Here is a 25,847-nt window from a genome sequence, read left to right on the forward strand (position 1 = left end):
TAATTACAGACAAAGATTTATAACTTAAAATTTACTGATCTCCTTTTATTAATAACTTCACCTCTGGAAAAAATGTTACCCCCTTCGTGACTGGGACATTTTTTGCTATTTAGCACTGCGCTACAATTGAGCAGTCATGCAACGCTGTACCAAAACATAATTTAGGTAAATTTTTTTTAACACAAAAAGAGCTTTCTATGTAATCACCACTGGGTTTGTTGCGATGCAAAAAAAAAAAAAAATAGAATTTCTTCATAAATTTAGGCCAAAATGCTACATGTGTTTGGTACAAACAAAATCCCAATAAGTGTATAGTGATTGGTTTGCGCGAAACTTATAGCATCTACAAACTATGATATATACACTGGAATTTTTATTTATTTTTTTATACTACTAATGCGGTGATCAGCGACTAAAAGTGGGACTGTGATGGTGCGAGCAGGAAATCTGACATCGACATTGGGTGGGACCTGACACTAACTGCCACTGACATCACCAGTGACATTAATACTGTGGTTAGTGATCATACTATATACTGTCACTGTACTAATGACACAGGCTGGGAAGACGTTAACATCTAGAGCGATCAAATGGTTAACTGTGTGCCTAACCATATGTAATTTGTGTAATGTGTGCTGCTTTTTACTAATAATTTTTGTTTCTTATCCCTGCTTTGAGATCGTTCCCTCTGTACAAAGCCCAATGTTGTTTACGTTACAGGTTCAACTCAGATTTATACACCTCTTAAGAAGAGATATAAAACCCTGCCACCAAAATGTGTCAGATGCTAGACATGTGCACTGCCGAAAAAATTCGTTCGTTTTCGTTTCATTTGGGGTTTTTTTTTTCGTTTTTCGGGTCGTTCGTTATGATCACAATTCGTAAATTCAAATAAATAAATAAATCAGAAAATTCAAAAGAACTAACATACTAATAATAACAACAAACTATTAAATTACAGGTATTGGAATTTTCTTTCAAATTTGGCTGTTAGTGAACGTAACAAATACAAATTTATCCGACGTTAGGAATTATCAGAAATAACTTTCCTGTCGCATCATGGCAGCATACACGTTGGGTTGTGACTCCGCCTCCACAACCTGATAGGACCACATAGCTATAAATGAGAGAGTAGACACCTGTCCCAGTATTCTCTTATTTTTCCTCACCTGTCAGGACCGCACGGATGAGCACCCCCTTACCGCTTCGCCCCAGCCAGGTTCTAGCCTCTCCTGGGTGGAAGTCCTTCTTGTACAGCCTCTAAACGAGCTAAATGGAAGGAGCCCCACTCTGGTGATCTCAGGGGCACTCTCAATGCGACTGTTTGCCACGATATAAGCCTTAAACAGGCTTCAGGTGCAACAGCCCACAAAAGCCTTAAACAGGCTTGCTGGAGGATTGGCCAGGGAAGCTTCAGTATGGCTTCATGAAATAAGCCTTAAACAGGCTTAATTGTGTGCAGCGGTCTCCATCCCCCCTCTCCCCCCTCTCCTACCGTTTTTCTGCTCTCTGCTGGGCTCTGTTGTTCCATAGCTGCTGTGTGGGACCGCCGAGCGTTCTCGGCGTCCTCGCGCATGCACAGTACGGCTCTCTAAGCGCCTCTATGCCGTTTTCCAGCTTCCAAGATGGCGCCGGGTGTCTCGCGGCACTACTGCGCATGCGCGAGCGTCCGACGCTGATGGCGGCGAATTTAAAAACCCAGCACTAGCTGTATGTGCTGCTGCTGGTTGCTGCATGTCTACAGATCGCCTGTCATTGCAAAGGAGAAAAGAAAAACACTCTACAAAAGGTGGGTGACCTTCTCCTATTCAGCTCTGTGTCAGGATCCCTGTTCTCTCTCTCTCTATATGGCTGCTTCTTTTTTTTTCCCCTGCAGGTTTCCAGCCCGCTCACCATGGAGACCGCTGCCCCAGCAGATCACCGCCAGCCTACTAGGTAAGGGGGCGGGGAAAGACAAGGGTAAGTAGTGAAGATTGAAAAAGAGAGCACTTCTAACGCTGCCTAAATTGGTCAGCCCTACCAGGTCCTCAAGAACGTCTGCGTCAAGACAAAGAGAGTCCTCACGCAGGAGAAGCCGCTCCAGACATAGACGGAGCCGCTCCTACCAAAGGAGAAGCCGCTCAAGAGGAAGCCGCAGAAGAAGCCGCTCCAGGTCGCATTCCCGACATGGTCGATCCCGCCATAGAAGGTCGTCCTCACGCAGACACCGTTCCCCTGCACGCCATTCCCGTCCCGCCGGGAACGCATGCTGGATTTGCGGTGCAGCGGCTCTTCCGAATAAATTGGTTTGTCAGAAATGCCTGGAAGAGGCCACAAGAGAGAGAGCATCGGAAGTTGGGGACTCAGCCCCTCAGGCCTCGATATCAGATGTGGATTTCTCCACCACTACCTCTCCAGCCCGGGCCAGCACATCAAAGAAGCAAGACTCCCTGTCTGATAATGAGGGTCTGGAGGTGTCGGCCGGATTCGACTTCGGTCTGATAGAGCCGCTTTTTAAATCAGTTAAGGAGGCAATAGGATGGGAGGAACCCCAGGAAGTCCAGCCAAAGCAAAGAAAATATTTTCCTCAGCTTAAGAAGGAACCAGAAGAAGCTTTTCCGTTCATTGACGAACTGGAAGACTTAATCAAAGAGGAGTGGCAGAGACCGGAGAAAAAGTCTAGTCTGAATAACAGACTCCAGAAGCTATACCCACTCAAGGAGCCTAAAGTGAACCCTCTGGTGTCCCCTCCGGTAGTGGACGCATCCTTGATGCACCTCGCCAGGCATGTTACCCTCCTGCTAGAAGATGTGGTAACGTTTAGAGACGTCCTCGACAGAAAGATCGACACGGATCTTAAGCGGGCTTACCTATCAGCTGGAGGCGCCTGCAGGCCTGCAATAGCACTCGCGGCAGTAGGAAGGGCCATCTCGAGCTGGTCTTTAAGCACAGAGAAGCTGGTATCAGAGGGTGCAGACCAAGAGAAAATAGTGAAGGCATTACAAGAGTTAAGCTTGGCTGGTGATTTCGTGGCTGAAGCCTCGGTCGACACCATCAGGTCTGCATCAAAGTCTATGTTGGCCTCAGTGATGGCCAGAAGAGCTTTGTGGCTGAAGCCCTGGACGGCGGATCCAGCATCCAAGTCTAACTGGTGCCGTATTCCGTTCGACGGTGAGCACCTCTTCGGAACAAAATTAGACACGGCTATCTCCAAGGTAACTGGTGGCAAGTCCGGGCTCATTCCCTCGGATAGGAGGCCTAAACAGAGACCTCCTCCCTTTAAGCGGAATCTCCCAGAAAGGTATAGGGACGCGAAAGCGTACAGATCAGGGAAGGAGTACCGAAGGAACTGGAAGAACCCTCAAACCTCTTTCATGAAGTTCCAGAAGCCTAAGACTCCCGCTTCCAGTGACCAGAAGCCTTTTTGAAGGTGCGCCCGTCCGGCCAGCGGTAGTGGGAGCAAGACTCTCCAGTTTCAAGCTGGTCTGGGCGGAGACCATACACGATACCAGGACCCTGGCCACTGTCAGTTTCGGCCACAGATGGTCCTTCAAGAATCGACCCCCAAGGGATCAATTCTGCCCAACCCGTATTCCCCCACCTGGGGAGAAAAGGTTGTCCCTTCTAAACTACGTCCAAGAACTTCTTCAAAAACGAGCGATAATAGAGGTTCCGCCAGCACAACGAGGCAGGGGATTCTATTCTCCACTATTCCTCGTCAAGAAGAAGTCAGGGGACTTTCGGCCGGTTCTAGACTTGAAGAACCTCAACAAGTCCATCAGAGTGGAGTCTTTCAGGATGGAAAGCCTGCAGTCTATCCTCCAGGCCATAAATCTAGGAGACTGGATGCTCTCCATAGATCTCCAGGATGCCTACCTGCACATACCAATCCACGTGGCATTCCAAAAATTCCTGCGATTCTCGGTGGGTCAGGGGCACTTCCAATTTCGAAGCCTCCCTTTCGGAATCTCTACAGCCCCCAGAACATTTATGAAGGTTCTGCTTCCAGTGATAGCCTCTTTGAGGGAGAAGGGTCTAAGGGTCCACCATTACCTGGACGACATTCTCCTCCTCTCAGACAGCCAGGAATCACTCGTGCAACATCGTGAGGTCTTAGTTTCCACCCTAACGAGTCTGGGTTGGATAGTCAACTGGCAGAAGAGCAACATTCAGCCTACTCAAAGGATGGTTTTCCTGGGAGCCGAATTAGACACCCGAGCCAACACGGTGGAACTGCCAAGGGAGAAGTTGTCCCTAATAGTTCAGAAGGTGAAGAATGTCATTCCGGAGTCATGCCTACCAGCCAGAGCATACCTCAGCCTCCTGGGTTCCCTATCAGCAACCATTCCGATGGTCAGATGGGCACAATGGAATGCCAGACCCCTGCAAACCTCCTTCTTGCGCCAGTGGGAAGGATGGTCCATGTCCCAGTTAATTCACATCTCAGAGGAAGCCAGGTTATCACTACGGTGGTGGACTCACCCCGACAACCTCAGCAGATGCAAACAGATAGTCATCCTCCACCAGGAGGTGGTAACTTCAGACGCCAGTCTGGAGGGATGGGGGGCACATTATCTACATTACGCAGCTCAGGGCCGCTGGCAATTCCAAACCAAGGATGTAGTATCAAACGTTCTAGAGATGAAGGCATCCTTCCAGGCCCTCTTAGCATTCAGTTCACTCCTGAGAGGGAAACAGGTCCTCATTCGAATGGACAACCGAGTGGCTGTAGCCTACATCAACAGGCAGGGGGGTACCAAGAGCATCTCCATGATGCGGGAGGTCAGTCCGATAATGCGTTGGGCTCAACTGAACTTGTGGAATCTGAGGGCGGCCTACATCCCGGGTGTCCAAAATCTCCTGGCGGATTCTCTCAGCAGAACATTCGTTTCCAACAATGAGTGGTATCTAAGCCCACAAGCATTTGCCCTTATATGCCAGACATGGGGTCATCCAGACATAGACCTTGCAGCGACGCCGGAGAACAAGAAATGTCAGAGGTTTCTGTCAAGGAACCCCTTCCCCTCAGCGGAGGGATCAGATTGTCTCCAACACCCCTGGAACTTTCGCCTAGGCTACATTTTCCCACCAACGCCACTGATAGCCAGGTTCCTTCTGAGGCTCAAACACTCAGCGGCTCTAGTACTAGCTGTGATTCCCTTCTGGCCACGGAGGCCTTGGTTCACCACCCTCCTGCAGCTAAGCACAACGGATCCACTTCCGCTCCCGGTGACAATGGATCTGCTAACCCAAGGTCAGCTCCTCCATCCGAACCCAGAGAAATTACACCTAACGGCATGGAGGCTGAAAGGTCTAGGTTCCTAGTCCAGGGCTGCTCTCAAAGGGTGGTCGATACACTGCTCCAAGCTAGGAAACTCTCCACAAACAACACCTACGGGAGGATCTGGGAAAAGTTCTCTTCCTTTGCCCAGGAACAAGGTTGGGACCCTTCTTCCCCATCAGCAGTACAAGTGCTTCAGTCAGGTCTGGACAAAGGCCTTAGGTCCAACACCCTGAAGGTTCAGGTGTCTGCCATCTCCGCTTTGACAGGAGTTAAGTGGGCTCTTAACCCTCTGGTGGTCCAATTTCAGAAAGCCTGCCTGAAGCTGAGGCCTCCTAGAAAGCCTTCATTTCCAACGTGGGACTTATCGACTGTCCTGGAGACCCTATCAGGAGAACCATTCTTCCCACTCGAAGACGTCTCCCTCTGGGACCTGACTCTGAAGGTATCGTTTCTAATTGCCATCACATCGGCAAAGAGGGTCTTAGAAATGCAAGCTCTACTGATCAAGGAACTATATCTGATGATTTACCCAGACAGGCTAACCCTGAAGCCTTCAGACAGATTCATCCCAAAGGTCTCCTCCTCGTTCCACTTTAACCAGGAGATTGACCTCCCGGCCTTGGTCACAGATCAGGGCGCTCCCCATCCATTGGATGTCAAGGGCAACATTCTGCAATACCTCTCTGTAACCGAATCTTTCAGAAAATGTGAAAACCTTCTAGTCATTCCACATGGGTTCAGGAAGGGCCAGGCAGCTTCTGCCCGTACCATCGCCTCATGGCTCGTGAAGGCCATCAAGAAGGCCTACTCCTTAAGCTCCTCGCAAGTTCCGGAAGGTTTAAGGGCGCATTCCACCAGGGCAATGGCGACTTCATGGGCAGCTTACTGCAGAGTCTCAGCGGAAACCATTTGTAGAGCGGCCACTTGGTCTTCTAGAAACACCTTTGTTTCCCATTATAACATAGACGCTGCGCGTTTAGCAGCAGTGGAATTCGGGAGGGCTGTTATACAGGCCAGTTCTTCTGTTTCTTGTCAATAAATTTATTTTGCATTCCCACCCAGTTTGGCGAGTTACTCCCCAACGTGTATGCTGCCATGATGCGACAGGAAAACGGAAAATTGTATACTCACCTTTCCGTAATTTTCCTTTCCTGTCGCATCTTCATGGCAGCATACAATCACCCACCCTCTGAGGTGACGTGTATATATTTACAGAGAATACTGGGACAGGTGTCTACTCTCTAATTTATAGCTACGTGGTCCTATCAGGTTGTGGAGGCGGAGTCACAACCCAACGTGTATGCTGCCATGAAGATGCGACAGGAAAGGAAAATGACGGAAAGGTGAGTATACAATTTTCCGTTATCTAAACAAATAGAACAGAACAAATTAATAATAAATAATCTACCCAAAATATCCCAAGATCAACTCTCCAAACTGAATGCCCCATTTACTCCACTAGAAATTTTAGATGTAATCTCAACCTTACCATCTAACAAATCCTCTGGACCAGATGGTCCCACTGGGGAGTACTATAAACAATTCTGCACAGCCCTAGCACCCTTTTTATCACAAATGTGCAATGAAGCTGCCTCCTCTTCTCTCCCAAAGGAAATGCTTAATGCGTTGAACCTACCTCACCACAAAACTTCCGACCTAGTTCACTTCTCAATATAGACACAAAAATCTATGCCAAACTAATAGCAAACAGATTAGTAAACATTATGCCCTCACTGATCCATCCAGATCAATCTGGTTTCACGAAAGGGAGACAAACATTTGATGCAACTCGTAGACTCATCAATATAATCCACAATGCTGAATCTACGCGAACGCCTTCTCTGTTATTTCTGGACGCGGAGAAGGCGTTCAATAGGGTCCACTGGTCATATCTCCAAGTGGCACTTCATAAATTTGTATTCCAAGGCCACATCCTCTCCGTCATAATGGCTTTAAACTTAACACCATCAGCCCAAGTATACACATCTGAGATGATCTCTAAGCCATTCCGAATTACTAATGGTACCCACCAAGGATGCCCCCTATCGCCACTTATTTTCAACCTATTAATGGGACCCCTGGCAGAACACATCAGATCAAATGTTAACATTACAAGTTTCAAAATCGGCACTTTAGAACATAAAATCAATCTGTTTGCTGATGATGTGATAATGATGATCACCACTCTGGCTTTAGTACAATCTGTGTTACAGAGATTTAGTACCATTTCCTATTATAAAATTAACGAAAATAAGTCCTATATTCTAGGTTTGGGATTAGATACTACAACTAACAACCTACTATGCAACTTCTATACATATCCAAGGGCAGATACGGGAATATCTTATTTGGGAATTACACTTACCAAATCTACAAAAGGGCTATTCAGTAATAACTACATTGAAGCTAAACAAATGCTTATTAGAGAAACAGCCAAACTTTCTAAATACGAGTTTTCCGGGTCTGGAGGGCTGGCAGCCTTTAAAATGCTCATACTCCCTAGATTGCTATATATATTTCGTACAATACCTATACCACTTACAAATTCCTACATCAAATCTCTTCAATCCATTGTACACATATGCATATGGCAGGGCAAAAAAACAAGATGTAGTCATTCAAAAATTATCAAACATAGTATAAGGGGGGAATGGAGTACATCGACTTGAGAGATTATTACTTAGCCACCATACTGTCCCAAATGAAAGACTGGGTAAATACACACCCAAACACATTATGGGGAAACATCGAAACACACCATGACACTGGGTAACAACCTTAAAGATTGGTTGTTCAGCACCACCACCAACCTACCACACCTACACCTACAGTATACTCACCAACTATTCAAGCCTCAGTCAAAGCATGGAAAATACTACATTTCAGTAAATGGTCTAAACTTCCCACCAAGCATCTCCAAATACCTCTCTACACCCTCCAATTAGTGTCACCTGATCTAATTTTACCCCGGTGGATATTAGAACAGGCAACCTACAAGTCTGAACTCAGGGTCAAGATATTACACAAACCCTTTGCTAAAATTCAAACAACATACAACGCACCCATAAAAGATTATTTCAATTACTATAGAGTTCAAAAATGTCTCTCAGCACACCCACACCTAGAATCAGAATATGGAATTACTATTTCTCACTAATTTACTCTACACTACAAGAAAAATTGGTGTTCCATAAATCTAAATCTTTTAAAGATTGGGAAGATGATTTGCAATCACACTTTTCTGAACAGCAATGGCAAACTGCGTTCAGGTCAATCTATGAAGCTACTTGTTGCACTTCCTTATGGGAATTGACACACAAAATAACACTGAGCTGGTACTTGACACCACAGAGATTGGCCCGAATTTCAATCAAATACCTCACCCATCTGCTCGAGAAATTGTAACCAAACAGGTACCTTATTTCATATCTTGTGGTCTTGCCCAGCCTTGACAAGTCTATTGAAAGAGGTAGAAAATATAATTTAAGATATATGTCACTTCTCTATCAACCTTACTCCGCAATTGGCTATCCTGAATATGAACGCAAATTCACTACCACCAACTTTTAGACTAGTGATTACACAGATACTCCTAGCAACCAAATTACCCATAGCTAGATGCTGGAGAACAAACACTACCCCAACTGTCAGAAGTAGTTACCTTAGTTCAATCACATTACAGGCATGAATCTAGAATATCGCGTGGAAAAACCTTGTGCTCTAAACTTCATAATCTATGGCTTCCCTGGGAACGATGGCATGCTAAAAAAATTTGAACAACAACCTTTTGACAACACTACTGTACATTTGGTTCGAACTGCTACAACAACTGCATTTATTGTGCTGCTCTCTTCCCTTCCCCTCCCTCCCCCTCCACTCTCCTCCTTTTTTTTCCCCTTTTTCTTTTATCTCTTTTATCTCTTCAAGTATATCTAAATGTACCAATTCTCGCACTACTTACGAACGCATGATTTACAGTCTCTACTGTTGTATTATTGAAAACTTCAATAAAAATCTATTTGGAAAAAAAAAAAAAAAAAAAAAAAAACAACAGTAGGAATGTGAAAAAAAAACAAACAAACAAAAAAAACCAACCCTCTCAGCCTGTGCTTGTATAGTCCCACACAAAGAGGGCTTTGTACGTACGACTATATATATTGGGATGATTTCTAACACAATACTAGTATGTCCAGCAGAATGGTGCAACGCTGCAGACAGTCTAATAACCCAAAGCTCCAGGATGCTGATCGGAAGACAAGACTCCAACAATGACCAAGCCTCCTGCACCAACAAGTTTCTTGGAACTCCTACCAAGCCCGGCATTAACATCTTCCAAAAGACGGGAAGGAAGGACTTCAATTCCAGAGCCACCAATCCAGGGACAACCTGGTCCTCCATGCCAAACAAATCATTCTGTCCAAGGACTATATTGACTTGTTCCATGATAAAAGAATTTTGCATTGTGGAGGTGTGGAGTGAAACTGGGCAAATGGGACTGCCCTAAGGAAGCTACAATCAGGCTCAAGATTCTTAGACAAAAAATTCAGTTATTAATATATATATATATATATATATAATATATTGTTATTTTAGTTTGGTAGGAATTTACCCCTAAACTACTTAGTTTTACCATTCTCATTCTCGGATTTCTCTTCGGAAAAAGATATGATGGCTTTTCCGACGGGATTCCGCTCAAGTGTGCCTCGCGCACACACGGTCACGCAAAAGTTTGCTGAAATTACAATCGTCAAGAACGCAGTGACGTACAACACTATGACGAGCCGAGAAAATGAAGTTCAATGCGTCTGAGCATGCGTCGAATTGTTTCCGAGCATGCGTAGGGATTTTGCGCGTCAGAATTGCCACAGACGATTGCATTTTCGGATAAGAACTTTTCCTGACCGAAAAATTGAGAACATGCTCTCAATCTTTTGCTGGCTGGAATTCGGCCAGCAAAAGTCCGATGGAGCATACACACGGTCATTTTCCGTCAAAAAACTTTCATCGGTCTTTTGCGGGCCGAAATTCCGATCGTGTGTACGCAGCATTAGTCACCTTTACACTTGCTCTACAAACATATTACATTAATTACTTCACCATACAGTATCTCACAAAAGCAGAGTACACCCCTCACATTTTTGTAAATATTTTATTATATCTTTTCATGTGACAACACTGAAGAAATTACACTTTGCTATAATGCAAAGTAGTGAGTGTACAGCTTGTATAACAGTGTAAATTTGCTGTCTCCCCAAAATAACTCAACACAGCCATTAATGTGTAAACCGTTGGCAACAAAAGTGAGTACACCCCTAAGTGAAAATGTCCAAATTGAGCCCAAAGTGTTAATATTTTGTGTGGCCACCATTATTTTCTAGCACTACCTTAACCCTCTTGGGCATGGAGTTCACCAGAGCTTCACAGGTTGCCACTGGAGTCCTCTTCCACTCCTCCATGATGACATCATGGAGCTGGTGGATGTTAGAGACCTTGTGCTCCTCCACCTTCCGTTGGAGGATGCCCCATAGATGCTCAATAGGGTTTAGGGCTGGACAAATGCTTGGCGAGTCCATCACCTTTACCCTCAGCTTCTTTAGCTAGGCAGTGGTCATCTTGGAGGAGTGTTTGGGGTTGTTGTTATGTTGGAATACTGCCCTGCAACCCAGTCTCCAAAGGGAGGGGATCATGCTCTGCTTCAGTATGTCACAGTACATGTTGGCATTCATGGTTCCCTCAATGAACTATAGCTCCCCAGTGCTGGCAGCACTCATGCAGCCCCAGACCATGACACTCCCACCACCATGCTTGACTGTAGCAAGACACACTTGTCTTTGTACTCTTCACCTGGTTGCCGCCACACGCTTGACACCATCTGACCCAAATGAGTTTACCTTGGTCTCATCAGACCACAGGACATGGTTCCAGTAATCCATGTCCTTAGTCTGGTGGTCTTCAGCAAACTGTCTGCAGGCTTTCTTGTGCATCATCTTTAGAAGAGGCCATGCAGACCAATTTGATGCAGTGTGCAGCATATGGTCTGAGCACTGACAGGCTGACCCCACAACCCTTCAACCTCTGCAACAATGCTGGCAGCACTCATAGGTCTATTTCCCAAAGACAACCTCTGGATATGACGCTGAGCACGTGCACTTCTTTGTTCGACCATGGTGAGGCCTGTTCTGAGTGGAATCTGTCAAGTTAAACCGCTCTATGGTCTTGGCCACTGTGCTGCAGCAACAATTCTTTTTTTCAGATCCTCAGAGAGTTCTTTGCCATGAGGTGCCATGTTGAACTTCCAGTGACCAGTATGAGAGCGTGAGAGTGATAACACCAAATTTTACCCACCTGCTCCCCATTTACACCTGAGACCTTGTAACACTAACGAGTCACATGACACCGGGGAGGGAAAATGGCTAATTGGGCCCAATTTGGACATTTTCACTTAGGGGTGTACTCACTTTTGTTGCCAGCAGTTTAGACACTAATGGCTGTGTCTTCCGTTATTTTTAGGGGACAGCAAATTTACACTGTTATACAAGCTGTACACTTGCTACTTTACATTGTAGCAAAGTGTCATTTCTTCAGTGTTGTCACATGAAAAGATATAATAAAATATTTACAAAAATGTGAGGGGCGTACTCACTTTTGTGAGATACTGTATGCTATTGTTTAAATAATACATTTCTTCCTTCCTGATCAGACTGATAAGATGAAGGTGCTCAAGCTTCCACATTCAGCCATTAGCCTTATAAATTACAATATAAATGTCAGCCAGACTTTTACAAAACCACCACAGATGAGTGAAATTAATAATTCAGAACGTCATAATTTAGATTTACTAATCAGTCCTCTGTGTTCCTTTAGAAATATTGGGTAGCAATTTTGTGGTTCACTCATCGGTTCATCTTCACATAAAAGCTTTCTGTTATTTTCGTAGATGCTTTTAATAGATAGACAATAAGTAACCATATTTTGGTTTAGACCAGAAGTCATTTGCGTCTGTTTTCAGTAGTGTGTTATTACAGGAAAACCTGGTCCGAGAACAAGATATCATACCTAGATATATAGAAAAAAGCATGTTTGTTTTGATGCCACAATAGTTCTAAGAGATAAACTTTCAGCAATAGACACAAACAAGTAAAAAATCAGCCCTATTATGAGGGCCCAAGTGATCTAACCCTACCCATACCTGAACCCCAATATTTAAGGGTCAGTTTATATTTCAGTTCTAGCTGAAGCCCAGTGGGCTTCAGTGGCGGCTGGTGCTGAAAACTTTTGGGGGGGTGCGAACGAACTGAAAAATACTGAAACAAAAACATCAATTGCAGCCACTGTGCCCAGCAAAATAAGCCAACTGTGCCCATCATATGCAGCCACTGTGCCCCGCAAATGCAGCCAACTGTGCCCGTCATATGCAGCCAACTGTGCACCATCAATTGCAGCCTTTGTGCCCATAATATGCAGCCACTGTGCCCGTCCGCTGTCTGTCTGGCACTTACCCCATCGTGGTCGTGGGTAAGGCAGCGGGACAGGTGGCGAGCTGTGGGGCGGGTAGCACGGCGATAGCTACGTGTTCTCCATGCGTCCAAAGTGCAAGTCTTCTTCCTGCTTTGCTAGGCGGCCAATGAGGTCGCCTCTACCTTCAGCCAATCAAGTGCCCAATTGGCTGAGAGGCGGTTCTGTGTTAGAAAAGCAAATATTCATTTGCTTTGCCAACACATCTTTTTGACACCTATTAATCAGGTGCTTCAAAAACACCCCCCCCCCAATTCAGGTGCCCGGCAAGGGGTCGGATGCCTGAATGGGGGTGGCTACAGTGGCCACCGATAGATTCATGCAATGCATGAATCTATCCATAGTATACAGAGGGGGGTGGTTGGAGAGAGGGGGCAGCGCCCAAGTGCCCCTAATGGACACACCACCGCTGGACTGGGCTTAATCATCAGTTTTTATGTTTTACGTCTCCAGTGATGAGAGCAGTTCCAACCCTCCTGCTGCATTTTTTAGGGAGAAAGATCATGGGGGCCTCTAGCAATGGCCACAGCAGGTTTGCAGACCTGGAGCATCACCCCGATGCAGTTCCTGATGGATATAGGAAATTGTTGACCATAATAGTCAACAGTTTCCTATATCCATCAGGGGTGATGCTCCAGGTCTGCACAGCTGCACCACTAATCACTGCAATAAAAGAAGGATTTTTTGTAGATGGTTTTTAATAGGTAGACAGCGTCCCCATTGGAAGATTTCACCTCTATCACTTTTCTGGGGACAACCCAAAATGTGGGATTTTTTTTAACTTTTATTTTCAAAGATAACGGTAAACAGGACAAATAGAGAGGATGAATCTCCTCAACGGGGGGGGCACAGTCAGCAATAAAAACTGACAAGCGTTCTAATACCTCTGTACTCTATTCAAAACTAAAACTAAAAAACTAACTAAAAAAAAAAAAAAAAAAAAAAAAAAAAAAGTTTTGTCTTTATTTATACTTTAAAGCCTATTTAGTTTTCTGAAATTTGTATTGTTCCAAGCAGGAGAAGATATAGTATACCTGTATCTCTTTGCAACTGACCAACTTTTCATCATATTCTGTGTGTCAAAGTATAAATGGAGGATTTTATTAGCAGATTTCAGCTTTTCAGGGAGCTACAATACCCAGCCTGCCCTGTTATTTATCCAAAATAGGACTGTCTTGAAAACTATTTAAGTTTTAAAAAGTAAGCAGCAACATTCCTAAATATCCTGCGTGTTCATATCAAGGCAACACCACAAAGATTATTCATGGTTTCAATGAGTGGTCTTCATCAGTAACAGGTTTACATAAACACCAGCTCAAAGAACATTCTTTAGGGTCAATTCATAAGAGCCCCTGTCGCCAACTTAAAAAAAACTGCAGGTAAAACACGGAAAATCAAGTATTATAAGTGCTTGTTTTTCCTTCAATTAATTTTTTATTTATTCACTTGCAATGTTTCTAATAAACATGATAGTTATTTGACCACCCCAGGAGAGTCAATTCCTTAGCACAACTCCCTACCTACTTGCACATGACAACACTTATAAAAAAAAGAAAGGGGGATTGGGGTATGAATACCCCTGGGATTTTTTAGGGTGCTTTTCAAAATTTAGGTAGGTCAGTAAGAAAATAGATTAACCTCAAAAAAAGAAGAAAAAGACACTGTATGCAAATTGCCAAACTGACTAATAAACTTCAAATTCAATATCTTTAATGGTTACGAATGATAACAAAACAATCATCTAAAAACATACAATCTTGAACAAACATAATCAGATAATGAAAATTTAAAATTTGACACCACTTTGCGATACCAATCTCAACATGTTTCGCTCAATAACTGAGCTTCATCAGGAGTTTTTTGGTACAGATGTGGCATACTATAGATAAAAAGAAGAAAAGAAAACAAAACAAAATATGAATACAATGCTTACAAAACACTTAAAGATATCAATTTATCAAAGACGTATAATACATTAAGTAGTGCTGAAGAAACATCAACTGATGTATATATATTTGCATACAGACAAAATATATGGGTAAATCTCCCATATTTTCCTACAAGTCTATAATAATACACAAACTAATCAGTATAAGCAAAGAATTAGAAATTTTTATATACTGTATATTCCATTAGTTTCCAAGATCCACAAAAGGAAGGAACATCAATGTGGACATAGGAAAAGTATAAACAACATAAAAGAAAGAAAGAAAATGGATGAAAGGAGTAAGGGTTTGCTTACCAACGCCAAAACAGATTCAGAGATGACTAGTAGACAAACAAGTTGTAAAAGTGTATAAAGTGCCGTGGCTCAAATGCCAATCAAAAGAATGCGTCTCACCCGTCTAAGGCCTCCCAAACCGTTATTTGGTCCACAGAGGAGCCCAAGTATAGAGTAACTGAAATTGAATATTACAAAAAAGTAATAAGAATATTTCTAAGCGATTGAAATAGTAATAACGGGGAAAACAGGGCAGTCGGTGAAGTAGAGTAATGAGAGGTTTAAAAATTTACCTTATAGGTTGAATCAAAGGTGAATGTTCAGGGCTGTAAAAGCTGACTCTCTGATCTGACTCTCAAGGGTTGTCCTTCTGTGATTGCCACCTTGTGGTGAAACTGGAGTGTTGTTCTCCTTTATGTTTTTGTTCATATGGCTTTTACAGCCCTGAACATTCACCTTTGATTCAACCTATAAGGTAAATTTTTAAACCTCTCATTACTCTACTTCACCGACTGCCCTGTTTTCCCCGTTATTACTATTTCAATCGCTTAGAAATATTCTTATTACTTTTTTGTAATATTCAATTTCAGTTACTCTATACTTGGGCTCCTCTGTGGACCAAATAACGGTTTGGGAGGCCTTAGACGGGTGAGACGCATTCTTTTGATTGGCATTTGAGCCACGGCACTTTATACACTTTTACAACTTGTTTGTCTACTAGTCATCTCTGAATCTGTTTTGGCGTTGGTAAGCAAACCCTTACTCCTTTCATCCATTTTCTTTCTTTCTTTTATGTTGTTTATACTTTTCCTATGTCCACATTGATGTTCCTTCCTTTTGTGGATCTTGGAAACTAATGGAATATACAGTATATAAAAATTTCTAATTCTTTGCTTATACTGATTAGTTTGTGTATTATTATAGACTTGTAGGAAAATATGGGAGATTTACCCATATATTTTGTCTGTATGCAAATATATATACATCAGTTGATGTTTCTTCAGCACTACTTAATGTATTATACGTCTTTGATAAATTGATATCTTTAAGTGTTTTGTAAGCATTGTATTCATATTTTGTTTTGTTTTCTTTTCTTCTTTTTATCTATAGTATGCCACATCTGTACCAAAAAACTCCTGATGAAGCTCAGTTATTGAGCGAAACATGTTGAGATTGGTATCGCAAAGTGGTGTCAAATTTTAAATTTTCATTATCTGATTATGTTTGTTCAAGATTGTATGTTTTTAGATGATTGTTTTGTTATCATTCGTAACCATTAAAGATATTGAATTTGAAGTTTATTAGTCAGTTTGGCAATTTGCATACAGTGTCTTTTTCTTCTTTTTTTGAGGTTAATCTATTTTCTTACTGACCTACCTAAATTTTGAAAAGCACCCTAAAAAATCCCAGGGGTATTCATACCCCAATCCCCCTTTCTTTTTTGTATTTATTTAACAGGGATGCGGTGCTAAGGGTTAACTGTCCATGCCCTCTAACAAATACTTCTCATGACAACACTTATCTTCTAGGAATATCTAGTTAATCTCTGTGCAGGCCCAGCATCTCTGCCCCTTCCCTAACAACCATACAACGTTTTATGTAGCTACCTGGGAAGGAGTAAAGTGAATACTATAGTGTCAAGTGTTCGTTGTAAATGTGCTGGGGCCGCCGACATTACATTCAAGATGGTGGTACCCGGGGGGGCGTGTCCAAGATGGCGCAGAGAGCGGTCGCTTGTTAACTCCGCTCTCCTCTCCGGCAGTAACATCCTGAGCGAATCCTGGTGTGAAAGGCTCGTCCTGCACGTCCCTTTAGGCGGCTGTTTGGGAGGAGGCTCGGGCGATGCCCGCAGGCAGAAAAGCAGGGTCAAAATCGAACGCTGCCACCCCTGTAAGCGCCCGACACACGTCGCGGCCTACTCCCCACAAGGCCTCGCACATGGAAACTCAGACAGACCCGCCGCCTGCGGGGGTCATAGAAGCGGGCTCGGCGGCATTTGAGGCCCTCATGACGGCAATCTCCACTTGTCAGGCTGCTCTGACAACAAAGATAGAGCATGTTCAGACCGAGACGGCGCTCATCCGCAGAGATATGGATAAGTTTCGGGAACGGGTGACGGAAGTGGAGAGAAGAGTATCGGACACGGAGGACACCCTGAGAGAACATCATGCAGACATCCGAGCGTTACAAATGAAGGTAAAACACCTGGAGAACAGAGCGGAAGACGCCGAGAACCGCAACAGGCGCAATAACCTGAGAGTTCTCGGCCTCCCGGAGGGAGCAGAGGGAGAAGATCCGGTGGGTTTCATGGAGGGCCTACTTCCATCCTTGCTTCCCCGGGCTAAGTTTTCCCCACACTTTTCTATTGAAAGAGCCCACCGCATCCCAGCTGCCAGAGGACCCCCTGGGAATCCACCTCGCACCTTTATATTCAAGCTGCTACACTACCGGGACCGGGACACCGTGCTGCGGGCAGCCCGACTACAAGGCGAGCTGAAATATGCAAACGGGAAATTGCTTATATTCCCCGACTATACGGTGGAGACACAGCGCCAAAGAAAAGCATTTGACCATGTGCGGGGCATACTTCGCCAGAGAGGTATAAAATATAGCATGCTTTTCCCTGCGAAGCTACGCATCCAAGATGGGGAACGTGTCCAGTTTTTTACCTCGCCAAGAGATGCCGCCGCGTGGGTTGAATCGCTACCTAACTGAGCCGTCATATGGTACGTTGCAACTTTTGTTTTATGTTGTACTGCTGGTCTACACTTCAAGCTCCCAAACCTGAACCTGCTCAATAAGCCCCAAGTAAGAGGAAGTTGATGCGCTGCAGGGGTCTCGACAGCACGGCTTTGGCGGGGATATGGCAGATGCACGCCCTTCCCCCCGTTCTCCTGTATTCCTACGGAGGGAGGTGAGACTATGATTTGAGATTAAATCTTTATCAGGACTGGTCCTTGAACTGATCCTCCGGGCAAGCATGTTGGTTCGCCCCCGTTCCTTCGGGGGGGGAGTCGGTGGCAGCGGCTTCCCTCTGACTTCTCTAAGTGGGTGTGCTCCTGTTATGGCCTTTCCTCTTCGCGGGGTGCCGGTGAGGTTCCGGGGGGGTGGGGGTCGCTGGTCATGGCCTCTGGACCCTCACGGTTGCCTCCACCCCTTAATAACAACTTTAGCCGCATCACACTCCCACCCTAAGATATAGGAGGCCATGTAACCTGGAGAACTTAACTATCTGCTGTGCGCGGTTGGAGGCTGATGGGAAATCCGAATTCATTGCTATGCTGTCAATTCAATCCGGGAACTTTAGCCAGATCCAGCAGTACTAATCTGGGGGGAGTCTCTTGACTTTGTTATGTCAGTATGTTTTATTTACCTCCCCCCGGGTCTGAAGAATGAGCCCCCGGGAATCCGGGTGATTTACACAAGTTAATCCTCCTTTTTTTATTTTTGTTTCTATTTTTTCTGCCGGACTGTTATACGCATATCGGTAAAAAAGGAAGTGCGCCTTTTGCACACTGCCCTCAAGTTGAGCTAGACAGCTCTTGTTTCTACCTGGGGAGAGATGCCCTCCTGCTGTACTGGGGGATGGGCGGGGTGGGGGTGGGGGGATTCACCGGCTATTTTGGTCTGCCGTTGCGGACCCTGGGTTGGCCCTATTGTTTAAGTTTGTTTCTCATTTTTTTCTTTTTATGGTATAAGACAGTACGGATGTTAATTACTAATGGCATGGAATTATGGTATTCAGTCTCCTGTGTGAATCTTGACGGGTCTAAGAGCTGGGTCGTGGAATGCTTTCTGCAAATTGGTCCTCCTAACTTACCCACTAGTCATTTAGATGTCTTCCCTTAGGATAATCTCCTGGAACACCAGAGGACTCAACTCACCTATAAAAAGGTCTTTGGTATTTCAATTTATTAAGTCCTACCGCCCTCACATCTGTGTGTTCCAGGAGACACATCTGATTGGTAAGAAGACGTTGTCCCTTAAGAAGCCATGGGTGGGCTACCACTACCACTCGACCTACTCCACCTTTTCCAGAGGGGTAAGCATTCTAATCCTTAAATCGCTCCCTTTCAAGCTCCTTGACCTAGCTCTGGACACTAATGGTAGATTTGTAGTAATTCATGCGCTGATCCATCATGTTCCCTGGGTGATAGTGGGCCTTTACCTCCCCCCTCCGGCCTCCCTCCAGGTTTTAAACCAAATTACATCAAAGATAGCTGAATTCTCCACTGATAATGTGGTCCTCCTGGGAGACTTTAACCTTGTCCCGGATGCAAACCTGGACAGGCTGTCTCCTACTGGTACGACCCGAGGGGGGCTTGCGGACTGGGCTGACACATATGGCCTTGTTGACCTGTGGCGATGGAAATTTCCTCAGGATAGAGCTTTTACGTGCCACTCTGCTTCCCATAAAACCTTCTCCCGCATCAACCTTGTTTACGCGGGCAGTCTGGTTCTCCCTAAGGTTCGTGAGGTTAAGATCCTTCCTCGGGGTATTTCGGACCACGCTCCACTCCTCCTAGAGTTGGACCTTTCGCTGGCCCCCTCAGACAGACTTTGGAGGTTGTCGAGGTATTGGGTCTCGGACGTGGAGGTGGAACCGAAGTACAGAGAGGAACTGGATTCATTCTGGGGGATAAATGCGGGTACAGCCTCAGCCTCATCCGTATGGGATGCTTTTAAGGCATTCTCCAGGGGACAATACCAAAAAATAATCATCAAGGTTCGTCGTGCACGTAGGGAGGAACTCACTAGCCTAGAAGCAGAGACATCAAGACAGGAGGCATCATACATTAGATCACCGAGTCCACAGGCCTATACCAGGCTGCAATCCCTTCTGCGGGACACTCTCCTGCTGAGGACATCTCTTACGCAGAAGAGGCTCCTGCACCAAACACAAAAAATATTCGAGCAGGGGGAAAAGACGGGTCACCTTTTAGCATGGCTCTCTAGGGAGCAGACAGTGGGAATGTCCATAGGTCAAATCCGAGCCCCAGATAATTCACTACTGTCCACCCCAGCTGAAATTAACCGAGAATTCACCTCCTTTTATCGGTCACTATATACCTCTAGAGTGTCTTATGAAAGGGAGGAACTCACTGTATACCTAGATGGGGTTGACATTCCAACTCTCACCCCAACATATGCTGCTAAGCTGGATAGCCCCATTAAAGTTGAGGAAATACACAAGGCCATGAAAATGATGCAGACCGGGAAGACACCGGGACCGGACGGTTTCCCGGTGGAGTTTTATAAACTTTATGCTGAACAACTTGCCCCTAAACTCCAAACTCTGTTTGCCGAATCACTGGAGGAAACTCGCCTCCCAGACTCCATGCATGAGGCAGTAATAATTGTCATTCCCAAGCCCGGAAAGGACCCTACCCTTTGTTCATCTTACCGTCCCATATCTCTACTTAACGTAGACACAAAAATTCTCGCCAAAATTCTGGCAAACAGACTCAGTTCGGTCATTACAGCTCTGGTTCATCCGGACCAGACGGGATTTATGCCTGGGAGGGGGACAGACATAAATATCCGGCGCTTACACACCCATATAGCGAGGGCCCCCTCGGATGGACGGGGAGTGGTGGCCTCGCTCGACGCCGAGAAGGCTTTTGACTCGGTCGAGTGGGGCTACCTCTGGGAGGTCCTCGGTAGATTTGGGTTCGGTCCCAAGTTTTTAAAATGACTCGGAATGCTCTACTCCCACCCTACTGCCAGAATCCGCACCAATGGGACACTTTCCGAGGTGTTCACGCTGGGGAGAGGCACGAGACAAGGTTGTCCGCTCTCCCCGGCGCTGTTCGCCCTGGCATTGGAGCCCCTTGCGGCCCTTCTGCGGGCGGACGATTCGGTCAAGGGAATACGTGTGGGTCCCCTGGTGGAGAAACTCTCATTGTATGCGGATGACTCCCTTTTATACTTGGCGGATGCTTCTGACTCCCTAAAATCGGCCCTAGCAATAATTGACAAATTCGGTTACTTTTCTGGAATTAGAATCAATTGGAATAAGTCAGTCCTCTTCCCCCTTAGTCCAACAACGCCCCTGGTAGAAACTGGTACCCCTTTAAAATGGAAACAGGAACTTAAATACCTGGGAGTAAGAGTAGGTGGGGATTCTGCAGGCTACCTCGACAAGAATGTCTTCCCGCTACTTTCACAACTCCAACAGAAATGCTCCACATGGAAATCTCTCCCGCTGACTCCAGTAGGGAGGGGAAATCTCCTAAAAATGGTATACCTCCCGAAATTTTTATATTTTTTTAGACACACTCCCGTAATAATCCCCAAGTCATTTTTTCGGCGGTTGGAAAGCATAGTGGTCTCCTTCATCTGGGCAGGAAAATCCCCGAGGGTTGCAAAGAACATACTCTACCTCCCCCTGTCCAGTGGCGGCCTGGCATTGCCCAATTTCCAGATGTACTATTGGGCCGCTGTATTGGTAACGGTGAGGTGGTGGTTCGCGCAACCCCAACTTAACCCAGCAGTCACCCTTGAGGCAGCCATAGTGGGCTCCTATGCAGCCCTATCTAATTTACCATACAGGGGAGTAAAGACTGGAGTCGAGGTTACAGGCCGTATGAGAGCCACCATTCAGGTCTGGAGATCATCCAGAGCAGCCCTCATAGGGGAGTCTTCTATTTCCCCGCACACCCCACTATGGGCTAATCCCATGCTCCCCCACCTCATGACTATCCCAGACCCGGCAAGTTGGGCCAAAAAAGGGATTGTCAAATTAAAACATGTTATCCGCAGGGAGGGTATAATTCCGTTCCGGGAGCTGAGGCTGAGCCACGCGTTGCCGCAAACCTTCTTCTTTAGATATAGGCAGCTGCACCACGCTCTTAGAGCACAATTCCCCTCCCAGGTAACCCTCGAACCAGACCCGATAGAACGTGTCCTAATTTCGGGAATGCTGGACAAGCCTCTCTCAACTCTTTACATGCACCTCACAGTGGCACACGATGTAAAAACAACCAGGTCAATGGTAAAGTGGCAAGCTGATATCCCCTCTATGGGGGAGGAGGAATGGGAGGAGTGCCTGTCGACTTTTATCCCTACTATGATAGCAGCTAGAGATAGGTTTGTTCAACTAAAATTCCTCCACAGGGCGTATTACACGCCACAAAGGCTGGCTAACATATACCCAGGACTCAGTCCCAATTGTAACAGATGTGGTGTAGAGGTGGGTTCCTTTTTTCATACAGTGTGATCATGCATTAAGTTACGCCCCTACTGGACCTCAGTGGCGGATATATTAAGCAACATATGTGGAACCAAAATCCCGCTCAACCCCCTTACTATGCTACTGAGTCACTTGGAGGACATAGAGGGAGATCGCTATGTTAAACTCTGCCTTACATACTCCCTATTCTACGCTAGACGAGAAATACTCCTTAGGTGGAAACAAAAGGAACCCCCAACTATAGCAGCCTGGGAAAAGTTGATCAATGGTGTACTGCCCCTGTACAGGCTTACCTACGAAAGTAGAAATTGCCCACAGAAATATGACAAAATATGGTCAAACTGGGTAAATACATGTGGATGACGCTGTCAGGGGTCTATGGCCTTTGTGGGAGAACGAACATTTGTGATCCAGATAGTATAATGGGTTGTGGCCTGCGGATGTAGGACACCTATCTCTGCTAAGATTCAAGGGGGTTGGGGGGGGGATAGTAGTCGTACTTCTGAAAAAGGGTTGGTATGAAAGGTGTTTTCTCCCCCCTCCCCCTCTCTCCCCCCCGTCCCCCCCCCCCTCGCCGTCCCCCTCCCTGCCCCTCCCTCGCCGTCCCCCCCCCCTCCCACATCCCCTCCTATTCCCACCCAGCTCTCCACATTTCCCCTTCCACCTCCCCCTTCTCTCTGCTGGGGACCTGAGGACGTAACAATATCACCTAGGTGGGAACTTCCCGACCCCTCTGTGCCTCGGTTTTCATGTGTATGATTTTGCAGCTACCCCACCTGTATTAGAATGTGTAAACCTCATAGATCCTTTGGATACCCAATAGGATGTTGTATTAACAACTAATTACCCATACGATGAAACATAAACATGTTGTTGCAAATCCTGTATCTGTATTTAGTGATATTCCTTTGTATAACTCCTTCTAAATTTGTATTGTCTTATTGTTCAATAAAACTCTTCTCTGTTAAAAAAAAAGATGGTGGTACCCAGCATCAGTCTCAAGGCTTACGAATGTCCACACTGAGAAGACTTTTAAAGGTATGTAACATACATAAAATATATTATACATATAATCATTACACATATAATCTTGCCATTGACCCTCAATTAGCTATTATCATCTGGCTTCAATAAGGAATATCATTTTTTGCTTCCTACTCATTTTTTTTCCTCTTGCACTCTGTAGCTTTTTATTTCCTGGCTTGAAAACAAACTAGACAGAAATGGTAATAAAACTAACACAACTAACATTAATAAATAAATAGTGAACCTTACCATGGATGTCCGAGACATGCTCTGATGCTGAGATAGATTAAAGAATTTACTGATGAAATCTTGTTCTGCCAGACAAAGCGGCTCCAGTTCACTTAAGACCTGTTCAAATATCTAAAAAAACACAGGATAGATTGATTGTGTAGACCTTATTAAGCACATCAAGCATTTGAAACTATGAAAGACAATAACATAAAACACAAAATGTAATAATTAAACACAAAAGGCAGAAATACCCATACACACGTTAATAGTGGCCATACATATATAGATATGGTCAGTTAAAGGCTGCTACTGCCAAAGTGATAATTTTTCCATGACTGGAATATGCACGATGACCTGTCTACCCTGGAATTAGCACTGCTGAGAGTCAGGCAATGGCAGCTGCTTATTTCTGGACTGCCATTTATAAACTGCGTTGCAGAAAACAGACATGTGCGACCAGTGTGCCCAAATAATGCATGTGATCGGATGGTCATTATCCCAGGCAAAATGCACAAAGTCAATCAGAGTGGCTCTGTGTTTTGTGATCACGGTGATTGCCAATCACAGCAATCACAAATGCAAATAATGCTTGTGTTTACATTACAAAGTCCTCACCCATATCCCCCCCCCCCACCCCCCACGGATTCTCTGTGGATCTTCTGCCTTCCTTCTCTGCAAATGTAAATACTTCTACATAAGTGATACTACATCCAATGACCACAAGCTAAAAGGGGGAAGGGGGGGGGGGGACCAAAGCACAAAAAAAGGGTACACCAAGCAGGAAGGAAGGGGGGGGGGGGCTACACACAGGCCTTATTGCCCATAAAGAACAAGAAAAGGACCCCCTGATGGGACTTTTAAGGCTAAGTATGTAGGTAGAAAATATATAGATAATTCAACATATAATGCCAATAATGTCAAATCACATTATAATTTTATTGAAAAGTACATATAAAAACAAGGCACCCGATGTATTAATTGATGATCTACAGTATGCACACAAAGTACAGAGTAACTTGAAATTGCTGCACTGCATATGCTAAGTCCTAAACAAAACAATTTGGACAGCATTTTAGTGCATCAAGAAATAAAATAGGCAGGCTTTTTTTTTTTTTTTTTTTAATTCTTGTCCTTTTCTCCTTTATATAGTCAAAAAAAAAGATCTGCAGTTATTAAATACAACCAAACAGAAGCTCTACTGTTCTAAAAAATGTATACAAAATAAATTTTGGAACAGTGTTGCATGACGAGTAATTTTCAGTCGCACTATCAGAGCACTTAAAAGTAAAAAATGGCCTGGTGACGAAGGAGTATGCATGATAATGTAGGCCAAACTCAGGAGATAGCAATGGCCGAAATCCACAGTGCACTAGGACTAGGATCTCGCTGACTGTTGTCAGTCTTTGACTTCTTTATCAGGCATAGCGTATTTCTGGATCTGGTGATAAAAACATCTCCCTCCTTGTCTTTTTCAATAAATCAGAACACATAACTTTCACCATTCCTAGAATCTATGATGCTAATCACATCCTGCAAACTACTAATAAAAGTATCATGGAAGCCTTTTTGCATTCTACACCAGACTTTAACAAACTCAAACTCATTATGATCATGACAGTCTTCTGAATTATCCTAATTCTTTTGACCTTAACTTTATCTCTCTGCAACAATGAGAATTTTTAGATTTTCCAATTCCTGAGGAAGAAATTGGGCAGGCCCTACATTTTCTAAACATAAAACCCTTGGACTGAATGGTTATAACAGAGTGGTACATAATGCACAAGGATAAATAGATCCCACGCCTACCAACTCCATGTAATGAAATTCTCTAAAAGTAAATTACCATCTTTGAGAAAAAACTTTAATTGTATTAATCCCCAAACCCAATAAGGATCTCTTAGACCGTGTCTCTCCACCCGTCCTTAGATGTGGCGACTGCATTCTTTTGTTTTTCAGGTTTTTTCCTTTTTTTTGAACCTGGTAATTTGCAAATGGCACACACTTCCTGTCTCTCCTGTGGCTACACTCAATTCTTCATTGTATTTATGGGGGAAAGTCTTTGTTAATCCCAATTACATGGGGAGCAGTGAGACTAGTAGTTTACAAAAGAAAGTGAAGATGTTTTTTCAACAATGTGAAATATTAAAATTAATAATCCACAGTAGCGCACCAATATTCGTTTCTAATAGGGGTCATGCCGTGACTGGCGTCCACCGCGCGCATGCGTGGGAGTGACGTCATGCAACTCCGGCCAGTCACAGAGCCAGAGTTCGCAGCCCCGAAAGAGGGATGAAGATGGACGCTCGCTGCTAGTGGGGACAGCAGTGACATCGCAGGCTTTGGTTTCAGGTAAGTGACACATTTGCAGGGAAAAAGTCCATAAAAATTGAAGAATAAAA

General features: G+C 44.6%; 1 protein-coding gene across 8 annotated transcripts in view; it reads right to left on the reverse strand.

The window, feature by feature from the left end:
* Positions 1–25,847, reverse strand: part of EXOC1 (exocyst complex component 1) — a 99,609-nt gene that overhangs the window by 16,173 nt on the left and 57,589 nt on the right. For all 8 annotated transcript variants that reach the window (XM_073608420.1, XM_073608418.1, XM_073608415.1 and 5 more), the window contains one exon: positions 23,467–23,577. In XM_073608420.1, coding sequence (XP_073464521.1) covers positions 23,467–23,577 — 111 coding nt within the window. The remainder of the gene's footprint in view (positions 1–23,466; positions 23,578–25,847) is intronic.

Source organism: Aquarana catesbeiana, linkage group LG01 (genome assembly GCF_042186555.1).
Source record: "Aquarana catesbeiana isolate 2022-GZ linkage group LG01, ASM4218655v1, whole genome shotgun sequence".
Taxonomy (NCBI): domain Eukaryota; kingdom Metazoa; phylum Chordata; class Amphibia; order Anura; family Ranidae; genus Aquarana; species Aquarana catesbeiana.